Consider the following 18622-nt stretch of genomic DNA (forward strand, 5'->3'; position numbering starts at 1 on the left):
TGGAAAAGTTCTATGAATATGATATAGATCTGCATTTTTTATTCATCGATTTCAAACAAGCCTTTGACAGCATAAATCGGCAAGAACTATACAGAGTACTGAAAGAAGTTGGTATATGTGCTAAATTAATAAGACTAATCAGAATGACAATGACAGAGACAAGAGCAAAAGTAAAGGTCCTTAGCAGAACAAGTGAAAGCTTTGACTTTAATAAAGGTGTGAAACAAGGAGATAGTCTCTCCACTGTCCTATTCAACATTGCCCTGCATAGTGCAGTAAATAAAATCAACAAAAGAGGCACCATATTTATGAAAACTAGCCAGATATGTGCATACGCTGATGACATTGCTATAATAGGAAGAAATACCGATACACTCCTAGAAACATACCGGGCAATGGAAACAGAAGCCTTAAAAATTGGCCTCATAGTAAATGAAAACAAAACAAAATATATGGTAATGTCACAATCTGAGGCCAGAAGAACCCCTAAAAACCTAAACATCAATGGGAAATGCTTCAATGGAGTGTCCTCTTTTAACTACTTGGGAGCCCTAATAACAAATGATAACAGTATTGGAAAGGCTATAAGGGAAAGAATACAAGCAGGAAACAGAGCTTACTTTGCAAATATGCAGCTTTTCAAAAGAAGCCTTGTTACAAGAAAAACTAAATTGCTAATATATAGTTCCCTAGTCCACCCAGTTATCACATACGGCTCAGAGGTATGGACGTTGACAGAACACGATAAAAATGCTCTAAGAAGCATTGAGCGGAAAATACTACGGAAAATCTATGGGCCAATAAGGGAGGAAGAAGGCTGGAGAATACGCTACAATGCCGAATTACAAGAGTTAATACAAGGCAGGGACATAGTAAAATTTGTTAAATCACAGCGAATACGATGGCTAGGACACTTGATGGAATGGCAGAGGATAGAATTCCAAAGAAAATGATGAAAGGTACGATCCATTCAGTTAGGCGAAAAGGGAGACCTAGAAGAAGATGGATCGATGAGGTAATAATGGATATCACCACTATGGGAGTCCGGGGGTGGAAAAGAGCAGCAAATAACCGAGAAGTGTGGAGGAAGATTGTTGAAGAAGCCAAGGCTCACCAAGGGCTGTAGAGCTACTGAAGAAGAAGAAGAAGACGAGGGGTCCAACCACTTATTAATAAACCATTTCGAAGTAAGTACAGGAGCTCACATTATTTTGCTTATCCCCTGTATTTTAGATCTGAAACTTCCCGGCAGAGTACTGCGGAGAAATGGCTGGTAGTGAGTCCTGCCCGGCAGACAGTTTTAGTCTGCCAGAAGGTTTCAAAACGGAGCACTCTCCGATGCATTCAGGATTTTTCTGGTAATCTGGAAATAAAGGAGACTCAAAAGGTTAATCACATTCTCTGTAGCAAAGCTGCCGGTCGTGTTTTATATTTGGTAACATTGAATTACATACATACAAAGAATAACAACAATAATGAGAGCAGTTGAACACACTGTCAGAAACATTTTCTGTCCGTACTCCTGTGTTGTAGTGTCCGCGGCAGAGTGGGCGTCGGCACTACTTGACGCCTATGATGGCCTCCACAGAGAACGACAGCCGGGGCTTTGGCTTAGGCGGGGGCGGCACTGCGGTGACGACGGTGGCCGGCGGGAGCAGCAGGTCCGCCGCGAGCAACAGGCGCGGGGGCGGAAGGGGAAGCGGAAGCTGCGTCACGGCCCGGTGTGCCGGCGGCGGCGCTAGCGTAGTCGGCGGCGGCGGCGTCACAGGCGGGAGGATCGCCGGCGGGGGCGGCGGCAGCAGCAGCGGCGCCGCCTCCAGGGCGCGGTCGGCGAAGGCGCGCCGCTTGCGGAGGCGGTCGCGCAGCGCCGCGGGCAGCAGAGGGTGGCGACCGCCGGCCTGGCCCAGACCTGTGGCACGAGCACAACTTAGACGACTGTTTACGGCGTAGCACAGTGGCGGAGGCGACGTCGATACGAACAGTTTGATAGGGGACACTTGGGCCGCCTTCACACGGGACGAGGCAGCTAACGTTGAGGTGGACGCGGAAGGGACATCCGACCTGACAAGGGAGAGAGAGCACTGCCGGCTCACGGGACGAACTGGCTAACGTGCTTTGCTCTCTCAGCGCTCTCAAGAGGTCTTTATCGGCTTTGTTTGGCTCGCAAAAAACAGTATCCTTAAGCCGTCGGCACAGAGACCGTGCATCCGAACGTTGAGCGTTGAGCGTGCGAGTTTCTGACGTCATAGCGTGGAATAGCACGCTCGGGGTCTTTCCGAACGTGCAGAACAGAATCTGGCATGTCAGATATTCTGAGCGTGCGTCTGAGCGTTGACCAATGACATGGGACAACGCCACCTACGTCACACGGACGCCGTCTCCCTTCAGTACAGAGTTGTGAGGCGCCATATTGGCATTCATTTCAAGCCTATACGTGTACAGGGTGTTACAAAAAAGTTCGGCCAAACTTTCAGGAAATATTCCTCACACAAAAAGAAAGAAAATATGTTATGTGGACATGTGTCCGGAAACGCTTACTTTCCATGTTAGAGCTCATTTTATTACTTCTCTTCAAATCACATTAATCATGGAATGGAAACACACAGCAACAGAACGTACCAGCGTGTCTTCAAACACTTTGTTACAGGAAATGTTCAAAATGTCCTCCGTTAGCGAGGATACATGCATCCACCCTCCGTCGCATGCAATCCCTGATGCGCTGATGCAGCCCTGGAGAATGGCGTATTGTATCACAGCCGTCCACAATGCGAGCACGAAGAGTCTCTACATTTGGTACCGGGGTTGCGTAGACAAGTGCTTTCAAATGCCCCCATAAATGAAAGTCAAGAGGGTTGAGGTCAGGAGAGCGTGGAGGCCACGGAATTGGTCCGCCTCTACCAATCCATCGGTCACCGAAGCTGTTGTTGAGAAGCGTACGAACACTTCGACTGAAATGTGCAGGAGCTCCATCGTGCATGAACCACATGTTGTGTCGTACTTGTAAAAGGCACGTTCTAGCAGCACAGGTAGAGTATCCCGTATGAAATCATGATAACGTGCTCCATTGAGCGTAGGTGGAAGAACATACTGACGAAACTAAAATGAGCTCTAACATGGAAATTAAGTGTTTCCGGATACATGTCCACATAACATCTTTTCTTTATTTGTGTGTAAGGAATGTTTCCTGAAAGTTTGGCCGTACCTTTTTGTAACACCCTGTATATGCCGTTTCTGAGCACCAGCAAATTGAGAATCACTGGAAAACTCGTTGTTAACTGTGTGATTCGTTCCAATAAAATAATGAGAAACATCATATTCGTGGCAAAAAAATTATTGTAAGTTGCGTATTATGAGAGTATGCTATTTGAAGGCAGCGACACACTGAAGATCCACCCAAAACGTATTGTTCTTGGTACAATTTGTTATAATTAAATTTCAATTAGCAACATATCTACGATTACGGTTTTCAGCAAGGGGTAACATAATATGCTTATACATAAAAAATATGAATTTGGTTTAGCGTAATGAGTAGCGCCACTGTCCAGTATTGCGTTAGTAGGTGGGCGGTGATTCCCGTCGTGATACTTCCAAATTTTTTTCCGAACTTTCGCGTTTTTATTAGGTTCTTATACTTTATTATTAGTTTAATATAAACATATCTTATAATATTTGATGTTATGTAAATATAAGTTCAACTGTTTTGAGGGGTGACTTTGTTCGATTGGCTTAATCTACAGGACAGCTTGCGGTACTTGTTTATTTTCTCCGTTTTTCTTTTACGCTTCTTAATTCACATGTTGCAAAGATTCTGCTACTAGGTAGGAATAGAGATCAAGTAAGACTGACCTTGGGGTTTTACTAAAATGTGGGAATGATGAAATAATGTTTACCTTTTGCGGAGAAGTATTCCAAATTTGCAACGCACTGTTTGTAATGGAACATTTATAAGCCTGTGTCCTTATTGATTGGACATGGTACTTTCCTCTTCGTGGACGATGGTGGAAACGTGCGTTTTAATAGAGCTAACGTGGGAATATTACGCGAGCCCGTTGAGTAAACAGTGTGATTTACGAACTAGAAACATCCCTCAACTGACGCTGGAGTGCGTTGCGATCGCGTATACCACGTTGGGGCCCACGTACCGTATGCACAAGTCGCATCGTTCCTCAGCGTTCATCAGCACGTTGAACTTGGCACGCTCAACGTTAACGTTCGACAGCACGGCCCGTGTGCCGACGGTTTTACGAAAATGAACGCGCGTAGAACGGCTGCGTTAACTCTGAAAGCAGCTGTCGAAGAAGAGCGGAGAAAACCGCGAAGAAGATAGTAGAATCATCGACGCCTTGAACGGTGGATTTCTGGTAGAGGAAACTAGGTAAAGCGACTTGTGCATACGGTACGTGGGCCCCAACGAGGTATACGCGATCGCAACGCACTCCAGCGGCAGTTGAGGGATGTTTCTAGTTCGTAAATAACACTGTTCACTCAACGGGCGCGCGTAAAATTCCCACGTTAGCTCTGTTAAAACGCACTTTTCCTCCATCGTCCACGAAAAGGAAAATACCATATCCAATCAATAAGGACACAGGCTCATAAAAGTTCCATTACAAACAGTGCGGTACAAATTTGGAATACTTCTCCGCATAAAATAAACATTATTTCATCATTCCCCGATTTTAGTAAAACCCCAAGGTCAGTCCTACTTGATCACTGTTTCTACCCAGTAGCAGAATCTTTGCAACATGTGAATTATGAAGCGTAAAAGAAAAAGGAGCAAAATATCTTTATACAAGTACCGCAAGCTGTCCTGTAGATTAAGCCAATAGAACAAAGTCACCTCTGAAAAAAAAGGGAACTTATATTTACATAAGATCAAATATATACTTATATTAAACTAATAATAAAGTATCAGAACCTAATAAAAACGCGAATGTAAGTAAAAAAATTGGAAGTGTCAAGACACGAACCACCACCCCAACATACAACTCAAACCAAGACAGTGACACTACTCATTACGCTAAACCAACTACACACATATACCATCTGATCATGTTATGTTACCCTTTGCTGTAAACCTTAACCGTAGATATGTTACTAATTGAAATTTAATTATAACAAATTGTACCAAGAACAACACGTTTTGGGTGTGTCTTCAGTGTGTCGCTGCCTTCAAATAGCCTACTCTCATAATACGCAAGTTACAATAATTCTTTTGCCACAAATATGATGTTTCTCATTATTTTACTGTAACGAATAACACAGTTAACAAGGGTTTTCCAGTGATTCTCAATTTGCTGGTGCATATATACATATATGCTTGAAATGAATGCCAATATGGCACCTCACAACTCTGTACTGAAGGGAGACGGCGTGCGTGTGACGTAGGTGGCGTTATGCCATCTCATTGGTCAACGCTCAGACGCACGGTCAGAATATCTGACATGCCAGATATTGCTCTGCACGTTCGGAAAGACTCACGAGCGAACTATTCCACGCTATGACGTCAGAAACCCAGCACGCTCAACGCTCAACGTTCGGATGCACGGTCCGTGTGCCGACGGCTTAATGCTGTTCAACTATCTGAGATACACAATAGTACAAGTTATTACTTATCTGCTTCGAATTTTCATCCCATTTTCGGCTTTAAGTTGAACATAGTGTCTAACGTCAGTCTGCGCATCTACAATATCCATATTCTCCATGTTGCGTTGACTACCAACACTGAAATATCGCGCTACTTCACGTAGATTTCAAGATAAAAATTCGTTTCGTAACATTATTCGAATTGAAGAAGAGGTATTTTCGAAGCTGATAAAGATATATACTGGCAAGATACAAATACGAGCAAATCTATAAACTCACAGATACGAACATATATTTCACACAAAGTATCATAATGGCATAAACTTCCAGTGTGTAACTTGTGTTTATTTTCAGACACAAACTGGCAGTCACGTTAAGATTTCTGACCACTGGGGAAACATTCCATCGTTGGCCTTTGCAACATCAATTTTAGCAAATAGGTTGTTTTTAATAAATAATATGACTTTTGGGATAATACTTGTATTAAATGAATAAGAAAGACACAGAATCTTTTAGAAATGAGAAGGTGGGAAAAAAGTGGTGGGAGGTTGACAAGAACCTACTAATTTTCTTTTCACCCTTCATCAGCTGACGGCACTATCCACTACCCTATAATTTCGACATTGTAGCAAGGTCTCCTTATATTGTATACATCAGGGGTGTCCAGCACGTGGCTCGCATGCGGCCTAATGCAAGTATCAGTGCGGCCCAACAAGTGAGCATGTATCACATGCTAAGTAAAAAAAAAAATCCATTAAACCCTGTTTGTGTAAAGCTATGATGAATGAAATATTTTCCGTTTGGAACTCGTGCCACACAATCATGTGTGTGAGGTATATATGCATCCGACGCCCCCCTTTTTTGTCCGCTGTTTTTCTCAGTATAAATTATATTATGTGTGGCCCAGAAATACTCTTCTTTCAATGTGGCACTCGTAAGCTAATAGGCTGGACACCCCTGGTATGCACTATCTAAAGACTGTATGTCTTTTTATGTCTTTATTTAACATTTAATATGCAAACTGTACCAAAAAGAAGAGCTTTTGGTAAACCATCATTGTGCCGTAGCACTGAAACGGTACATTTTCGTACTAGCACACCAGTTATAACACTGAAAACAGCTACAGGAAGCCTCTATTTACCGATATTCATAGTAGTTTGCTGTCGTTTTATTACAACAAATCGCAGCTAAAACGACTCGTTTTCGGGAGAATCTCAATCTTCTGATGCTTTGTAAGAACTTTTATTCATATCACGTACCTACAAGAAAGAAAACACACCAAATACGGTTTAATGCCATACAGTATGGTAGGTCCTACGTTCTGCTTGTGACGTAAAACAATGTCGCACCTCACTGGCAACGTTCCTCTCGACGGGACAAAAATCTGACATCCCAGATGTTTTATTTCCCACTCCACAGTGCAGCTCCACGCTGTGACGCCACCAACTCCTTGAGCACGTGCGTCTTCACGTCCAGTAACAGTTCCTGTCTACTAAGGCGAGAAACAACAAATTGGGCTGCAAAAGCCGCCAAAGCTCCAGGTTTTCAAATATCCTCTCGCTCTCTCATGGCATCGTCTTAGTCGGTTGTTTTGTTGACATTATTGATCTAAGCTTACCCTTTAGGCTAATGAACCAAAAAAAAAAAAAAAGGATTTTGTAAACGTATGCAAAAACTAATTACGTTTACAGTTCGTTCTAAGGCTCGCATGGTACACATGTGCTTAGCACACATGTGTGCTTAGATAGCCGTTGTAGGCCAATTTGAGGTTACGTCCCGGTTTGATATTCCACAGGTGTCCTACATCAATCCGTTTACTTCGATTTCGCCTACCCGCGTCCGGCCATCCTGGTTTAAGTTTTCCGTGATTTCCCTAAATCGCTTCACGCAGTTGCCGGGACGTTTCCTTTGAAAGGGCACGGCCGATTTCTATCCCCATCCTTGACACAATCCGAACTTGTGCTCCGTCTCTAACGATCTCGGTGTCGACGGGACGTTAAATCCAATCATCCTTCCTTCCTTCCTTCGACTTAAGCTACACTACTGTGGTACGCTGTAAATAGTTACAGTTTACACTCTGTAGACCTAATCACACGCTCATGTTAACCCTTTGAGTACCAGTAGTTTCTGCCTGTTAATTTTTTTTTTTTTTTTTTTTTTTAGTACCGGCGCCTTTCACATCAAACCAATGATGCTACAGCAAAGACAGAGACATCTAGTGGTACACTGAAGTACTTCTACGAATGTAGTGCATTGTAGCAGTCACTTCAGCGTTCAAAGCAACAGTGAGAGCCGAGATTGAGCTAAGTGATTGTAGTCGTGACATGCAATTTCTTTTATCACTGACAGTGAAAGTAAGTATATCTAAAGTTATTGAATAAAATGTTCTCGGGTTTCCAGCCGCGTCAATTGCTTAAAACTACACGAGCTTTCGGCCAAGCACTCCTTGGACATTGTCAAGTGATATCACTTGATATCAGATGGAAACCCAGTTGTAAGCAAAGAAGGGAAAGCTGAAAGGTGGAAGGAGTATATAGAGGGTCTATACAAGGGCGATGTACTTGAGGACAATATTATGGAAATGAAAGAGGATGTAGATGAAGATGAAATGGGAGATACGATACTGCGTGAAGAGTTTGACAGAGCACTGAAAGACCTGAATCGAAACAAGGCCCCGGGAGTAGACAACATTCCATTGGAACTACTGACGGCCTTGGGAGAACCAGTCCTGACAAAACTCTACCATCTGGTGAGCAAGATGTATGAGACAGGCGAAATACTCTCAGACTTCAAGAAGAATATAACAATTCCAATCCCAAAGAAAGCAGGTGTTGACAGATGTGAAAATTACCGAACAATCAGTTTAATAAGTCACAGCTGCAAAATACTAACGCGAATTCTTTACAGACGAATGGAGTCACTAGTAGAAGCCGACCTCGGCGAAGATCAGTTTGGATTCCGCAGAAATGTTGGAACACGTGAGGCAACACTGACCCTACGACTTATCTTAGAAAATACACTCCTGGAAATGGAAAAAAGAACACATTGACACCGGTGTGTCAGACCCACCATACTTGCTCCGGACACTGCGAGAGGGCTGTACAAGCAATGATCACACGCACGGCACAGCGGACACACCAGGAACCGCGGTGTTGGCCGTCGAACGGCGCTAGCTGCGCAGCATTTGTGCACCGCCGCCGTCAGTGTCAGCCAGTTTGCCGTGGCATACGGAGCTCCATCGCAGTCTTTAACACTGGTAGCATGCCGCGACAGCGTGGACGTGAACCGTATGTGCAGTTGACGGACTTTGAGCGAGGGCGTATAGTGGGCATGCGGGAGGCCGGGTGGACGTACCGCCGAATTGCTCAACACGTGGGGCGTGAGGTCTCCACAGTACATCGATGTTGTCGCCAGTGGTCGGCGGAAGGTGCACGTGCCCGTCGACCTGGGACCGGACCGCAGCGACGCACGGATGCACGCCAAGACCGTAGGATCCTACGCAGTGCCGTAGGGGACCGCACCGCCACTTCCCAGCAAATTAGGGACACTGTTGCTCCTGGGGTATCGGCGAGGACCATTCGCAACCGTCTCCATGAAGCTGGGCTACGGTCCCGCACACCGTTAGGCCGTCTTCCGCTCACGCCCCAACATCGTGCAGCCCGCCTCCAGTGGTGTCACGACAGGCGTGAATGGAGGGACGAATGGAGACGTGTCGTCTTCAGCGATGAGAGTCGCTTCTGCCTTGGTGCCAATGATGGTCGTATGCGTGTTTGGCGCCGTGCAGGTGAGCGCCACAATCAGGACTGCATACGACCGAGGCACACAGGGCCAACACCCGGCATCATGGTGTGGGGAGCGATCTCCTACACTGGCCGTACACCACTGGTGATCGTCGAGGGGACACTGAATAGTGCACGGTACATCCAAACCGTCATCGAACCCATCGTTCTACCATTCCTAGACCGGCAAGGGAACTTGCTGTTCCAACAGGACAATGCACGTCCGCATGTATCCCGTGCCACCCAACGTGCTCTAGAAGGTGTAAGTCAACTACCCTGGCTAGCAAGATCTCCGGATCTGTCCCCCATTGAGCATGTTTGGGACTGGATGAAGCGTCGTCTCACGCGGTCTGCACGTCCAGCACGAACGCTGGTCCAACTGAGGCGCCAGGTGGAAATGGCATGGCCAGCCGTTCCACAGGACTACATCCAGCATCTCTACGATCGTCTCCATGGGAGAATAGCAGCCTGCATTGCTGCGAAAGGTGGATATACACTGTACTAGTGCCGACATTGTGCATGCTCTGTTGCCTGTGTCTATGTGCCTGTGGTTCTGTCAGTGTGATCATGTGATGTATCTGACCCCAGGAATGTGTCAATAAAGTTTCCCCTTCCTGGGACAATGAATTCACGGTGTTCTTATTTCAATTTCCAGGAGTGTACATTAAGGAAAGGCAAACCTACGTTTCTAGCATTTGTAGACTTAGAGAAAGCTTTTGACAATGTTGACTGGAATACTCTCTTTCAAATTCTAAAGGTGGCAGGGGTAAAATACAGGGTGCGAAAGACTATTTACAATTTGTACAGAAACCAGATGGCAGTTATAAGAGTCGAGGGGCATGAAAGGGAGGCAGCGGTTGGGAAGGGAGTGAGACAGGGTTGTAGCCTGTCCGCGATGTTATTCAATTTGTATATTGAACAAGCAGCAAAGGAAACAAAACAAAAATTCGTAGTAGGTATTAAAGTCCATGTAGAAGAAACAAAAACGTTGAGGTTCGCCGATGACATTGTAATTCTGTCAGAGACCGCAAAGAACTTGGAAGAGCAGTTGAACGGAATGGACAGTGTCTTGAAAGGGGGATATAAGATGAATATCAACAAAAGCAAAACGAGGATAATGGAATGTAGTCGAATTAAGTCGGGTGATGCTGAGGGAATTAGATTAGGAAATGAGACACTTAAAGTAGTAAAGGAGTTTTGCTAATTGTGGAGCAAAATAACTGATGATGGTCGAAGTAGAGAGGATATAAAATGTAGACTGGCAATGGCAAGGAAAGCGTTTCTGAAGAAGAGAAATTTGTTAACATCGAGTATAGATTTAAGTGTCAGGAAGTCGTTTCTGAAAATATTTGTATGGAGTGTAGCCATGTATGGAAGTGAAACATGGACGATAAATAGTTTGGACAAGAAGAGAATAGAAGCTTTCGAAATGTGGTGCTACAGAAGAATGTTGAATATTAGATGGGTAGATCACATAACTAATGAGGAGGTATTGAATAGAATTGGGGAGGAGTTTGTGTCACAACTTGACAAGAAGAAGGGACCGATTTGTAGGACATGTTCTGAGGCATCAAGTGATCACAAATTTAGCATTGGAGAGCAGCGTGGAGGGTAAAAATCGTAGAGGGAGACCAAGAGATGAATACACTAAGCAGATTCAGAAGGATGTAGGTTGCAGTAAGTACTGGAAGATGAAGAAGTTTGCACAGGATAGAGTAGTATGGAGAGCTGCATCAAACCAGTCTCAGGGCTGAAGACAACAACAACAACAACAACATGACTTGATATCACTTGACTTGACTTGATATCACTTGATAATGGCCAAGAGGTGCTTCGCCGAAAGCTCGTGTAGTTTTAAGCAATTGACGCGGTTGGAAACCCGAGAACATTTTATTCAATGTTATCGCCGCGAGACTGCATTCATACATCTAAAGTTATTGTAACATAAGTTTGAGTTTGTACTACTACTCTTTTGAGTGTTTTAGAAATGACGTCATTGGAGCAGTATATATTTTTGATATGTATTTATTAAATTTTAGCGCCATTTTTGCTTATAATTTAGAACTATAATTTGATTTAGGCATTACGAGTTCATGGAAGTTTCAGGGTATGGGATTGTTTATAGGAAAATGGCGAAATTGCCTTCAAATGTATCTCATGAAGTATTGGGTGATTGAAAACCCGAGGTCCCAGTGGTTCCATAGCGAAACCGTTTTCTTAAACAATTGATTGGTTACTTTTTGCCAATTTCTTCTTGCATTCCTTGCGTACTATGATGATAAAGGTCAGTTTTATTTTTTTATATTGTTGGGACTCAAAGGGTTAACAGGTAGGGCGGTGTAGCATGCCTGCAGGGTTGGTAACAGGGAATATGTTTTTAGCCATGGGTGTACACTATCCACATTACAAACAGCCAAACATCATGTTCGGCGTGATGCGTCGATCATTCGTGATGCGACACTACATTCATTTTACTATGGAACTAAGCGATAAATTAAAATACAGTATAAACCCTTCCTTCTAATTTTCTGCGTGTCTCCGGGACGAGAGTGACACGGAAATTGCTATACATTATTCCCTCTTTATGTTGCTGTTGTGGTCTTCAGTCGAAAGACTGGACTGATGCAGCTCTCCATGCTGCTCTATCCTGTGCATCTCTGAGCTACTACTGCAACCTACATCCCTCCGAATGTGTTTATTGTATTCATCCCTTAGTCTCCCTCTATGATTTACACTCCACACACTTCCCTTCAGTACTAAACTGGTGATCCCTCGATGCCTCAGAATGTGCCCTAACAACCGATCCATTCTTTTAGTCAGGTTGTGCCACAAATTTCTCTTCTCACCAGTTCTATCCAGTACCTCCTTATTAGTTACGTGATCGACCCATCTAATCTTCAGCATTCTTCTGCAGTACCACATTTCAAAAGCTGTTTTCTTCGTGTGATAACTGTTTATCGTCCATGTTTCACCCCCTTACATAGCTACACTCCATACAAATACTTCAGGACTTCCTGACACTTAAATCTATACTCTATGTTAACAAATTTCTCTTCTTCAGAAACGCTTTTTTTGCCAGTGTCAGTTTACATTTTATATCGTCCCTAATTCGACCATCATTCGTTATTTTGGTTCTTAAATAGCAAAATTTATCTACTACTTTCGGTGTCTTATTTCCTAGTCAAATTCCCTCAGCGTCACCTGATTTCATTCGACTACATTCCTTTCCATTATCCTCGTTTTGCTTTTATCGATGTTCATCTTATATTCTCCTTTCAAGACAGTGTCCATTCCGTTCAACTGCTCTTTCAAGTTCTTTGCTGTCTCTAGCAGAATTAGAAGGTCAAAGTTTTTATCTCCTCTCCCTGGACTTTAATTCCCACTCCAAATTTTTCTTTGGTTACCTTTGCTGCTAGCTCAATGTACAGATTGCATCAGGAATAGGCTGCAATCCTGTCTCACTCCCTTCTCATTCACTGCCTCTCTTTCACGCCCCTCGACTCTTTATAACTAATGTCTGATTTCTGTACAAACTATAAATGGCTTTTCACTCCCTATATTTTACTCCTTCCACCTTTAGAATTTGGAAGAGAGTGTTCCCATCAACATTGTCAAAAGCTTTCTCTAAGTCTACAAATGCTAGAAACGTAGGTTTGCCTTTCCTTAATCTATCTTCAATGAGAAGTAGTTGGGTCTGTATTGCCTCGCGTGCTCCTTCGTTCCTCCGGAATCCAAATTGATTTTCCCCGAGGTCAGCTTCTACCAGTTTTTTCCATTCTTCTGTAAAGGATTCGTGTTGGTGTTATGCAGCCGTGATTTTACTAAACTGGTAGTTGGATAATTTTCACACCTGTCAGCTCCTGCTTTCTTTGGAATTATTATATTCTTCTTGAAGTTTGAGGGTATTTCGCCTGTTTCACACATCTTGCGCACCAGATGGAAGAGTTTTGTCATGGGTGGTTCTCCCAAGGCTATCAGTAGTTCTAACCGAATGTTATCTACTCCCGGGGCCTTGTTTCGACTTAAGTTTTCAGTGTTTTGTCAAATTCTTCACGCTGTATCATATCGCTCTTCCCATCTTCCTCTATGCCTTATTCCATTTCCATAATATTGCTCTCAAGTACATCTCCCTTGTACAGACCCTCTACATACTTCCTCCACCTTTCTGCTTCCCCTCCTTTACTTAGGACTGGTTTTACATCTGAGCTCTTGATATTCATACAGGTGGTTCTCTTTTCTCCTAAGATATCTTTATTTCCTGTAGGCAGTATCTGTATTACTCCTAGTGATATATGCTTCTACACCTTTACATTGGTCCTCTAGCCATTCCTGCTTAGCCATTTTGCACTTCCTGTCGATTTCATTTTTTAGACTTCGTATTGCCTTTCGCCCGCTTCATTTATTGCATTTTCGTATTTTCTCCTTTCATCGACTAAATTCAACATGTCTTGTGTTACCCAATGATTTCTACTAGCCCTCGTCTTTTTGCCTACTTGATTCCCTGCTGCCTTCTCTATTTCATCTCTCAAAGCTACCCATTTTTCTTCTACTGTATTCCTTTCCCCTGTTCTTGTCATATGTGCTCTAACTTTCCCTCTGAAACCCTCTACAACCCCTGGTTCTTTCAGTTTATCCAGGCCCGATCTCCTTAAATTCCTGCCTTTTTGCAGTTTCTTCAATTTTAATCTGCAGTTCATAACCAATAAATTATGGTCACAGTCCACATCTGTAAGTGTCTTGCAATTTAAAATATGGTTCCTAAATCTCCAGCTAACCATTATATAATCAAACTGAAATCTTCCGGTGTCTCCAGGTCTCTTCTACGTATACAACTTTCTCTCATGATTCTTAAACCAAGTGTTAGCTATGATTAAATTATGCTTTGTGCAGAATTCTACAAGGAGGCTTCCTCTTTTATTCCTTTCCCCCAATCCATATCCGTCTACCACTTTTCCTTCTCTTCCTTTTCCTACTATCGAATTCCCTCCTCATCTGCGGAGCTAGGTGCAATATAAACTTGTACTCCTGTGGTGGGTGTGGGTTTCGTGTCTATCTTGGCTACAATAATGCATTCATTCACTATATCGTTCATAGTAGCTTAAACGTGTTCCTACTTTTTTACTCACTATTGAACCTACTCCTGCATTACCCCTATTTGTATTTATAGCATTGTATTGTATTTATAGCCCTATATTCACATGACCAGAAGTCCTGTTCCTCCTGCCATGTAATTTCACTAATTCCCACTATATCTAACTTTAACCTTTCCATTTCCCTTTCTAAATTTTCTAACCTACCTGCCCGATTAAGGGGTCTGACATTCCTCGCTCCGATCCGTAGAACGCCAGTTTTATTTCTCCTGATAACAACGTCCTCCAGAGTAGTCCCCGCCCGGAGATCCGAATGGGGGACTATTTTACCTCCGGAATATTTTACCCAAGAGGACGCCATCATCATTTAACCATACAGTAAAGCTGCATGCCCTCGGGAAAAATTACGGCTGTAGTTTCCCCTTGCTTTCAGCCGTTCGCAGTACCAGCACAGCAAGGCCGTTTTGGTTAGCGTTACAAGGCCAGATCAATCATCCAGACTGTTGCCCCTGCAACTACTGAAAAGGCTCCTGCCCCTCTTCAGGAACCACGCGTTTGTCTGGCCTCTCAACAGATACCCCTTCGTTGTGGTTGCACCTACGGTGCGGCTATCTGTGTCGCTTAGGCGCGCAAGCTTCCTCACCAAATGCGAAGTCCATGGTTCATGGGGGACCCTCTTTATGATGAAACATAATTATCCCCTCAGAACAGGAGTAATTCTGGGCCAGATTAACTTCAAGGCAACGCCTTTCACATTGTAAGCACTGGTGGTCTCCAAGATAGCGGTGGCCGTTAGAGACGTTCCTTGGTCTGAAGCAGGATGCCAGGATTTCAGGGATACATTCCTCAGAGATAGTTGGCGGTTAAGACCAGCCGCGTTATGCCAAATGGTTCAAATGGCTCTGAGCACTATGGGACTTAACATCAATGGTCATCAGTCCCCTAGAACTTAGAACTACTTAAACCTAACTAACCTAAGGACATCACACAACACCCAGTCATCACGAGGCAGAGAAAATCCCTGACCCCGCCGGGAATCGAACCCGCGCGTAATGTCAACATAACAGAACTGAAGATTGTAAAATGGAAACTTCGGCGGCGGGGGATGTCAGACCCATTAAAATGTTCGTGATTATTATGCAGTGGTCGGATGAGTTTTTGACTCGTCCCCAGCCGCGGAGGTTGTGGCTTGTTTTCCGCTCCTGCGCAGAAGTGTGACGTCACATGTTTTGAATACTCCAGTGCAGGCATTCGCAGACGCAGGTCTGCTTACCGCTGGTGGTATGCAAGGAAATTTCGGACTGTATGGATACAAGTAAACGAAATACGTACTGATATAACTAAGATTATTCTCTTACGTTACTTTGTTTTTAAAGTAAAATGATAGGCCGGCGGAGGTTCGAGTCCTCCTCGGGCATGGGTGTGTGTGTTTGTCCTTAGGATAATTGTGGATAAGTAGTATGTAAGCTTAGGGACTGATGACCTTAGCAGTTAAGTCCCGTAAGATTTCACACACATTTGAACATTTTTTGAAAATGATAGTGCGAAAACTGATTGATAAAACTAGCATTTGTATAACGTTAAAGGAAATGTATTTACTTCAGAATGTTTGCTTCGAGCCGTACTCGGTATACATGAAGGTTAGATTGTACCCTCGCACCCCCATCCCCCCTTTCTTCATTAGTCGTCGCAGCGTTGGCCGGAAATGATCCATCTTATTTTGAGAATGGCGATATTTTGATCAGATTTTGGTGATAATGCGAAAGTTTTCGTGCTGCTTTGCAACTGCTGCAAACTTGTGTGGTGTAGCGATATGTGGGGCTCAACAGTTATTACGCAGTGAACGCGTTGCTATTGTTACTGTCTTTGTTGCACGTTACGTTATAAGGGTGAGCAAGAGGGCGAAAATAGTTCCCTCCCTACTACGACGGTTGATAAAATATTGATATATCGATAACTTTTACAAAAACTATCGATACATACCGGCGATATTTCTTGCAACGTTATACGTATATATCGACATCGAAATGGCGAATTCGAGTACTGATATTTTTATTTTATATTGTATTTTTTCGCAAAGTAGTTCATTTGAAATTGTAGAAGAACATAATTTCACTTTCACTGTTTGAAGGAGTCTTACTAATTTTTGAGCTTTCATGAGCTTCTTCGTTCTTTGACTGTGTGAAGCGAGTATACATGGCACAAAGAAGTAGTCCCATTGCACAGGGCGTTTGGTGGTGTGAATGGAATAACAAGACATCCAATGTGAAGAAATAGCATACCAGTTGCGTAAAAAAACTTTAACGTAACTAGTGTGCTATTTCTTCACATCGGCATTCTTCAAAGACTCATGAACAAAAATCTAAATGACAAGATTGGTCATTCATGGATGTATGTGCCGTCTTTGCTAGTAAATGAAAGGCAGTTTTTTTTATTGCCTTACTCGTTTCGCCTCTTATTTGTGTAGCATCTTCAGGAGCCTGTAAGACATGTTTCTTTTTATACATATAATGAATGTATTATTTAGTAGTTATTATGTTACACTTTCTGATGTTTTTCTCTTGTTTTTCAGATTAGAATCAACTTTTATAGCACAAACTTCGTGAGGCGAAAATATCGTTCAGTGTTACTTACGATTTGCAGTGCTTTTAGCCCGTATGTGTAGTCGTAGAGATGTGTTCATTAGTCCCCATGACGACAAGATTGGTCTTTGGGGTGATCGGAGGCGCGTGAGGGGAAATGCTGACGCAATTGGCGCTCCCACAGAAAAAGCAACGTTTAACTTCACCACGCAATTTTGACACTGGAGCTGCTAGGTCTCTGGCGTTTGCAGAGATGAAAAGAACAGGGAAGTCGACTTGAAGTGTACCAGACAAATCCGATATGTGTCGAATCCGAATGACAGACCTATCGGACACCTTTTATTGTGCCACTTACGAGCAATTGCCATTGTCAGCAAAGTGGCTATCGCCAAGCTTGAACGTGCATCGTTTTCTTTTCATTTCTTGCCCTAAGGAGGATAAGTAAGCTGCTAGCATGTTGCTGTACAGAACATCTAAGAATAAATCAATTGTTAAATATACAGCTCTAAAACTGGCAGTATATTTACAATGTGCAGCGGATTTTTTTTGCCATGTACGTCGATACTTCTTCCGTTTATATGTCGATAATAATGATTTTTTAAAATATCGATATATCTGGTTCCCCATATTTGTAAGAATATCAACAGTCCTACTCCGTACCGTTCCTCACAAGCCATAGGGAAATCAGAGCTCGTACGCAAAGATACAGGTGTTCATTCTTTCCGCGCGCTATACGAGATTGGAATAATAGAGAATTGTGAAGGTGGTTCGATGAACCCTCTGCCAGGCACTTAAATGTGATTTTATCGATGTAGACGTAGATGTAGATAGTGGCATGCCCAGATTTCTAAAAATGTCATGTGGTGCAAAAAATCTGGGAACCCCTGCTGTAGTGCAGTTAGCCGTTGTTGGTTGCTGTTGGCAGGTATTGTTATCACCCTACGCTGGAAGACTGGTGTACACTTTCAGCATCGGAATCCAGGTATCATTCAGTTTGACACCCTCTTTCTTCCGTTTGAAATTTTGGGGCGTTTAAGATCTATATGGCTTTCTTTTACAATCTTTCATAGTATCCGTTCCTTCGTGGGTCTCTCATTCGTCGCCGCATCTGCGACTGATTTTATGTGGTCGCTCCGCTCTAAATCATTCCGGTACGCATATTCCTAGATATTTTATGGATATGACTGCTTCCAGTGATAGTTCTGCAATCGTGTAATCATATGATAATGGATCTTTTTGCATGTTTGTGTACAATAAGTGACATTTATTTTTATACTGAAGGTCAGCCGTCAAGCCCTGCACCTAACGTCGATACTCTGCAGGTGCTACAATCTTGTAGTGTTCCGACTTCTCTGTGTGCAGCAGCGTCGTTCGTGAAAAGCCTCATGGAACACCCACTAGTTCACTTACCAAATAGTTCACTTACGCAATAGTTCACTTACGCAATAGTTCACTTACGCAATAGTTCACTTACGCAATAGTTCACTTACGCAATAGTTCACTTACGCAATAGTTCACTTACGCAATAGTTCACTTACGCAATAGTTCACTTACGCAATAGTTCACTTACCCAATAGTTCACTTACCC

At 43.3% G+C, this 18622-nt stretch overlaps 1 protein-coding gene across 1 annotated transcript in view; it reads right to left on the reverse strand.

The window, feature by feature from the left end:
- Positions 1-1559: 1559 nt before the first annotated feature.
- Positions 1560-18622, reverse strand: part of LOC126088488 (doublesex- and mab-3-related transcription factor 2) — a 105337-nt gene continuing 88274 nt past the window's right edge. Inside the window, exon 4 of the mRNA XM_049906628.1 lies at positions 1560-1909. Coding sequence (XP_049762585.1) covers positions 1560-1909 — 350 coding nt within the window. The remainder of the gene's footprint in view (positions 1910-18622) is intronic.

This window comes from Schistocerca cancellata, chromosome 6 (assembly GCF_023864275.1).
Source record: "Schistocerca cancellata isolate TAMUIC-IGC-003103 chromosome 6, iqSchCanc2.1, whole genome shotgun sequence".
Classification (NCBI taxonomy): domain Eukaryota; kingdom Metazoa; phylum Arthropoda; class Insecta; order Orthoptera; family Acrididae; genus Schistocerca; species Schistocerca cancellata.